Below are 7,556 nucleotides of genomic sequence, written 5' to 3'. Positions count from 1 at the left end.
GGCAGGCAGACAGACAGACAGACAGACAGACAGACAGACAGACAGACAGACAGACAGACAGACAGACAGACAGACAGACAGACAGACAGAAAAAAAGATAGATACTTTATTTATCCCGAAGGAAATTATTGGTCTCCAGTAGCTGAACAAGAACAAAAAACAACAAAAAAGAACTAATACAAATGTGCAATGTGCATGTATATGATATACAAAATACAAGAAAAAGCTAAAAAATGTGCGTCAATTGTGTGTTCGATACTTTGACTTGAAATACAACTAAAAATAGCAGCAGTCTATAAATTCTTATTAACAATATAAACAATTATATGTATTACCCATACACATTATGATAATCGAGATATATATAGGTATGAATGAATATATGTAGTAAATAGTAAGTGCACACAGTAAATATCACTAAATAACTTTAGATGGGTATGAGAAATCAACTTCGAACTCTGTGTGGAGAGTATAAACCCTTGTAAGCACAAGTTTTGTCATTAAAAAGGAACTTTAAACAATGTACATTTATATAAATACTTATTTTTCAGTATAACATTTCATTATAAAATTGCTGCCTTTTGTCCTGGTGCAAGACTTAAAGATTTGAGGATGCCGTTTCAACTAATTAAATAACAGGAAGGGGGCGCTAACACCGAGAACTGATTAAAGCACCTCCAAAGAGGAAGAAAAATTGTGTATGCATTATGGCGGATCCAAGAGACAAAAGTCTTCAGGACTACAGGAAAAAATTACTTGAGCATAAGGAGATTGATGGACGACTAAAAGAATGTAAGTACTGCACTTATGTGTGTAATTTAATATAAACATGATATAATCGCATAAAATAAACATCTGATATTTACATCTCTTTCTTGACTCTGAAGTAGCTGTTCGTGGCCGGTTCTTTTCTTTACACCCGTTTTAGTCAAACCCGCCTACTGCTTGGTTTGATTGACAGGCTGAACAACGTATTCAATCAGAGCTACTAACCAATCGTATATGAAGGGAGGCGGGGCTGGTCTGAATACGGGTGGGATAAAAAAAGACTGGCATGACATGCAAAAAATCAAGAATCGATCATTTTAACATATTAAAAGGTGTAACAACACAATACTGAATGTATTGTTTAAAAGAAAGTAATATTGTTTTACTTAATATAGTGAAAGAAAAACGACCATTTTTATCGGGTAATCAGATTTAAGAATCAACATAGGTCGGCCATGAATAAAAGCTCTTGAAAGGCACTTTATATTACTACATGATTAGAAGCTGTTATAAAAGATGCCCTTGCGTTTCTGTGGTCATCAGCAAACTTTCAATCAAAATCTTAAAAAGTGTTAAGATGCCAGTTTTCGTGCTGGATCTTCTTTCTTGTCCAGCTTCCTCCAAGCTCGTTTGAACGTTTACACTGGTAGTTAAGATTCAGCAGCTTCTATTTAATGACAGACTTGTTTTTAATGTTTCTTGGATTACATCTGACCATCCAGACAAATTTCACCTTACCCAGTCCTTAGCAAGATTACAAGTCCATCTGTTTTTAATAGGTGCAGTTAAACTAGCCATATTTATATGGACACAGAGAAGTTACAGGCTGTATTAAATTAAAGTAACTAACGAGATCATGCCACAAAGTTAAATACATTTTAAAACTTCTATACCATTACAATGCTGTTACATGTTTTTAACCTAGCTTATAAAACATAAACTTAATACAAAACATATATTTGTGAATGTTTTTGGGTTAGACAAATTGGTGTTCCAGTTGTACAGTCACATAAAAAGAACAGTTGCAGAAATTACAAACATTTCATTACTGCTGTGAGATGCATGTATTTTACAAAATGTATGAAATGCTTTCACCTTTGTATTTCCAAACAAAAAATTGTTGCCATTAAAAGTGGTGCACTTTTGTATCTTTCATTTAGCAATTATGTGGACTGATGAGTGATAGTTTTGTTTTTCTGCAGTGCGGGAGCAGCTTAGGGAGCTTACAAAGCAGTATGAGAAATCTGAAAATGACCTCAAAGCTTTGCAGAGTGTTGGACAGGTAAGAGAACTGATATATTCTTACACACTGTTTATGTGTTGTGATAACTGAGGGATTTTCCTTTAGGATCACCCCTAGTAATACTGGTTTTTTTGTATATAACATTATAATAGATTGTTGGTGAAGTTCTAAAGCAGCTAACAGAGGAGAAATGTAAGTTGCATATTCAAGCAGTATTATTCTTTTTAAATGCACATTACCAAAGATAAATAAAAATGTGAATTAAAGTGTGTATTTTATTCTACAAATTTATAAACAAAATAGTTATACAAAAGTTTTTTTGAATACTTAATATAATCCTAATTAGACCAAAGTCTGCAGATGAATAGATGAATACACATAAACTGTTTATACAAGAAACAAATCATTTAATGTATCCTAGTGAACATTATCCTGCTGGTGTTTTCCAAACATGCCAATATTCCAGTCAGTTTAGTTTAAGTAAGAGAGCCTAAAATCATCAACTCAATTAAAATTACTAACAATGTTCACTTTATTTCTAGTTATTGTGAAGGCGACAAATGGTCCAAGATATGTGGTTGGCTGTCGTAGACAGGTAATGTTTGCTTTTTATGTATTTAAATGAATACTACATTACATATGTTTGCCACTTAAGTAATATGAACATGTGTTTATCAAATGTATGTACTGTAGCTGGACAAATCAAAATTGAAGCCTGGCACCAGAGTTGCTTTAGACATGACTACACTGACTATTATGAGGTAGGTCCAATTAAATCAAAGACTTTTTATTTTAAATATACTTTCTGAGTTTTGTGACTTTTTACTTGGTCGGAATTGTAAAAGGTTTATTAGCTCAAGAACCTTTGTAAAGTGAAGACTTAATTTAGGGTTAATACCTCACCAATGGCAGTAGACTGTACCAACACATATTGTTCCAATCAGTGCCATTAGACTTACATGTCAAATAAAACATAATAAAAATGAATATAATCTTATAGTAATGTGTTTGCAGTGACACTCAGCCAGCACATTATTATGCACACATATTTGGCACATGCATTCATTGATGATTTTAAGCTTCACCTACAAAACAGATAACGTATGTATACAATCACTGATAGTAATTTATCTTTTGCTCTGTACTCTTTGTTGTTAAACCCTTCTATCACATTTATTAATCGAAAGGGACATCAACTGACCAGATGATGTTTGGGTTGTGTACCATCCTCATGAGTTTATATGCAGGAGTGGTGTTGGGATTTTTAAATACTGTTTAAATGCACTACTCTTATGTGTTATCACAATCCCTGTTAGCACTTGTCCAGAGTATATGTGGGGTATTGTTCTTGCCATTCCAAATGTGTGTTGATCTTCTTCTGGTCTTTTATTAGTGGACACTTTCTAACCACAGGATGGTGCTGGGATTATATTTTGGTTGAAGCATTATTCTTGTCCCAGCATTGACATTAGGGTTTAAGAATCCCATAACACTACACCTAATATAAAGTTACAGGGTGAAAAAATTTTGAGAGCAACTGATGGGCTACAGTCAGTAATAATATATTCACATTTCACTTGTGTGGTAGGTGTAGCTTAATTAATTATTGTACATGCCAAATACGTGTACCCAATAAAGTGTGCTGCACTGTGCAGCAAAAAAAAAAAAACATGCCCATTCATTTTTAACCATAAATGATGGTGTCTGAAAGGGATTATAAAGAGCAAACATCTCTCCAATCCAGGTACCTCCCTAGAGAAGTAGACCCACTGGTGTACAACATGTCTCATGAGGACCCGGGTAACATCTCATACTCTGAGATCGGTGGATTGTCTGAGCAGATTCGTGAGCTCAGAGAGGCAAGTGTTAAGTTATCTTAAAAACATTAAGTATATACATTATATACAAGCAATGTACTATTGTATTACAACTATGTTTTTTATTTAGGTGATTGAGTTACCTTTAACAAACCCTGAGCTCTTCCAAAGAGTGGGCATTATTCCTCCTAAAGGATGCTTGCTGTATGGACCACCAGGTGACTACTCATATCTAACAGACGTTTAACAGTGTTGTTGGAAATGTAATAAACTGGTATCTGATTTTATTATTTTTTTCCACTTGTGCAGGGACTGGTAAAACTCTACTTGCAAGAGCAGTTGCAAGCCAGCTTGACTGTAATTTTCTAAAGGTTAGATTCTTATTTTTTTTCTCTCTGTAATTTGAATAATTAATTCTAAAGCCTCAGATTTTATGCTCCATAATGATTTGAATGTAATACTGACTGTTTCTGTAACAGGTGGTGTCCAGTTCCATTGTGGACAAGTACATTGGTGAAAGTGCTAGACTGATCAGGGAAATGTTCAACTATGCCCGAGATCACCAACCCTGCATTATCTTCATGGATGAAATTGATGCCATCGGTAATGATTCATGATTATTTGATGAACCACTGAAGTGGATATTAAGTTTAAGATTTGCTGCTTACAACCCTTCTAGATGATGTCCAACATCATGATGTCTTAACACATCATCATTTTTTTTTACTGTAGCAATTGTTTTTTTAAACCATCATTGTTTACTAAATTCCATGTCTGTGGCCCTGCTTACACCTGTTACTTTTATGGGTCTTTGATCTGAATTGTATTCTGATAGGAATGTACAATTTTAATATCATGTTTGCCATGTCATTTTAAAATCAGTTAAGAAAGCATTACAGGAACTGTTAAGCAGAACGATTCAGGCAATTCTGGGTAGCTTTGTTTTTTCATAAATAGCTAGAAACAGAGCTTGTGGTGTTATATGAAAATGTTACATGGTACGTAAAGTAAAATAGAGAGTATACATAGGATGTAATGGGTTTCAGGTGTGGTCCTTCTTTCTAACTTGTACTTAAACACTTGGGAGGCCATTGGTATGAAAGTTTATGTACAAATATAACTGTCAAAATATTAGTCATATGTACACACATTTTTAACTTTACTTTTTTCCACTGTTTTATGAATTTATTGTTACACCTGTGTCATCAAATTAGAGTGGATTTGAGACAATATGGGCATACAAGTACCCATGCTTTTATAAAGAACAGCATACATTATAAGCTTATAATAGTAACACAATGTGCACAAAGCACCAAAGCAACCAGGGCGAACACACATGCTTATGTTAGAAATGATGATCAGTTTAATTGCTTGTAAAGGCGGGCATAGGTTTGTATCTGATAATTTATGATTTATATTTAAACATTACTCTGGCTAGTTAACTTATGAAATTATATTTTGCTAACTCATTCGTCTTGGCTAATTCTTTCAGCAAATTCTTTTTTTTTGTCAAACATGCACACGCCATTTACATTTTTGGCATTTAGCAGACGTTTTTACCCAAAGCGACTTACAGTTGTGACAATATACAATCTGAGCAATTTAGGGTTAAGGGTCTTGCTCAAGGGCCCAGCAGTGGCAACCTGGCAATGGTGGGACTTGAACCTGCAACTTTCTGATTACTGGTCCAGTACCTTAACCACTAGGCAACAGCTGCCCCACACCATGTCCAGGTTATTTAGAACCCACACTTTTGTCAAGTTTTACTTGCATAAATATTGATCAATATTGAAATATTGACCCTTCATACTTATAAGATTAGAGGTAAACAGAATGTTATTGCCTTACATAATCACCATCATTTTTAATATACATAATTCTTTCTTCAGGTGGTCGGCGGTTCTCTGAAGGAACATCAGCTGACAGAGAGATACAGAGAACATTAATGGAGGTTTGTAACATTTTAATCATGTTTGTAAATCGAAGCATTCCCTGTAGCCTGCTAGTACGCCATTGTTAATTTGTTCCTCTGTTCATTCCATTCATCCAGCTTTTGAATCAGATGGATGGTTTTGACACTCTGCACAGAGTTAAGATGATCATGGCCACCAATCGCCCAGATACACTTGATCCTGCTCTGCTACGTCCAGGCAGATTGGATCGTAAAATCCGTAAGGATTTCCAATACAATGTTTTAATACATTTTTGCTTGAAGGAACTTAACCCTAATAGTAAAATATTGATAATATATAAGAAATAAGCTGACCTCTGGGTTTACTGTGACAGATATTGAGCTGCCAAACGAACAAGGTCGACTAGACATTATGAAGATCCACTCTGGTCCCATCACCAAGCATGGAGACATAGGTAATACCAATAATACTAATAAATACTAATACCAGCTCTAAAACTGTTGGCCTGTACTATGTTTATTCAAGTCTTAGGTTCAAATTGTAATTGTGTCCGTGTGTTTTTCTTTCTAGATTATGAAGCTATTGTGAAGCTGTCTGACGGATTCAATGGGGCGGATTTAAGAAACGTCTGCACAGAAGCAGGTTTGTATCTTTTTGTCTTGTGGTCTGGTTTAATTAAAAAGTTAATGAGGTGAATCAGATTGCTCTTAATCGTTAATGTTATTGCAGGCATGTTTGCTATCCGGGCTGACCACGAGTATGTTACTCAGGAAGACTTCATGAAAGCTGTGAGGAAGGTGGCAGACTCAAAGAAACTAGAATCTAAGCTGGACTACAAGCCTGTTTAAAATAAACCTGCCAATAATGGTTCAAATGTAACTGTTGCCTAAATAATGACACAGTTACATACGATGCAGACTCCATTTGTCTGGGTTGTCATGTTCTTTAAATAAAGTATCAAAGAATAGGTTTGTACCTTGTGGTGTATTAGTCTAAATAACATTTTTACATGTAAAAATAACAGAAACTCAACAAAGCATGTAGAACATTGAGACTGTCTATCATAATAAACTATTTACAAATTAAAACACTGATGATATTTTTGTGAAATATATCCAGAACACTACTGCAGTTTTGTTTTGTCCCCATGATTTAGATTAATAATAAATAGCCTATTTGGTTCAGTTCCTGCATTTGGGTCAATTTAGAGCCGAATCATTTTCTTGCTGTAAATGAACAGCATTTTTGTTTTCTAGGGATCAGATTAAGACCACCTCTCATAAGAGGTCTAGGACTAACTGTACACATTTAGATTCAAATGAATGAGGTCATGATGACATATCCAGAATATAATTTGTATACATACCTCATTCATTATCAGTCTGCTTAATACTGAGCTGTGTTAAAGCAAACATACCAAATACAAAAACTAACATAAATGGTTCAAAAGTGTCATAAAAAGATGTGTGAACCACACGGACCAGCCTTCGCTCCCCACGTGCATCAATGAGCCTTGGCTGCCCATGACCCTGTCACCGGTTTACCTCTGTTCCTTTTTTGGACCACTTTTGATAGATACTGACCACTGCAGACCAGGAACACCCCACAAGAGCTGCAGTTTTGGAGATGCTCTGACCCAGCTGTCTAGCCATCACAATTTGGCCCTTAAACTTGCTTTTTACTGCTTCTAACACATAAACTCTGGATAAAATGTTCAGTTGCTGCCTAAAATACAGTAGTGTTCAAAAAAATAGCAGTGACTTTAAAAAAGTGAATAAAGCACAAAATCATTATAATAACTTTTATTTCCATAAA

General features: G+C 34.9%; 1 protein-coding gene across 1 annotated transcript; it reads left to right on the top strand.

Moving 5' to 3' along the window:
- The first annotated feature begins 694 nt into the window (after positions 1 to 694).
- On the top strand, positions 695 to 6,829 carry LOC134324947 (26S proteasome regulatory subunit 10B). The gene is made up of 14 exons (XM_063006889.1): positions 695 to 792; positions 1,971 to 2,050; positions 2,164 to 2,203; positions 2,554 to 2,606; positions 2,705 to 2,772; positions 3,756 to 3,870; positions 3,959 to 4,046; positions 4,138 to 4,199; positions 4,308 to 4,431; positions 5,718 to 5,779; positions 5,879 to 5,999; positions 6,115 to 6,195; positions 6,312 to 6,383; positions 6,471 to 6,829. Exons 1-14 carry the CDS (start codon positions 708 to 710, stop codon positions 6,587 to 6,589), a joined length of 1,170 nt encoding a protein of 389 aa, XP_062862959.1. The 5' UTR covers positions 695 to 707; the 3' UTR covers positions 6,590 to 6,829.
- Positions 6,830 to 7,556: the final 727 nt, after the last annotated feature.

This window comes from Trichomycterus rosablanca, chromosome 13 (genome assembly GCF_030014385.1).
Source record: "Trichomycterus rosablanca isolate fTriRos1 chromosome 13, fTriRos1.hap1, whole genome shotgun sequence".
NCBI classification, from domain to species: domain Eukaryota; kingdom Metazoa; phylum Chordata; class Actinopteri; order Siluriformes; family Trichomycteridae; genus Trichomycterus; species Trichomycterus rosablanca.
This window is presented reverse-complemented; position numbering and strand designations above follow the sequence as displayed.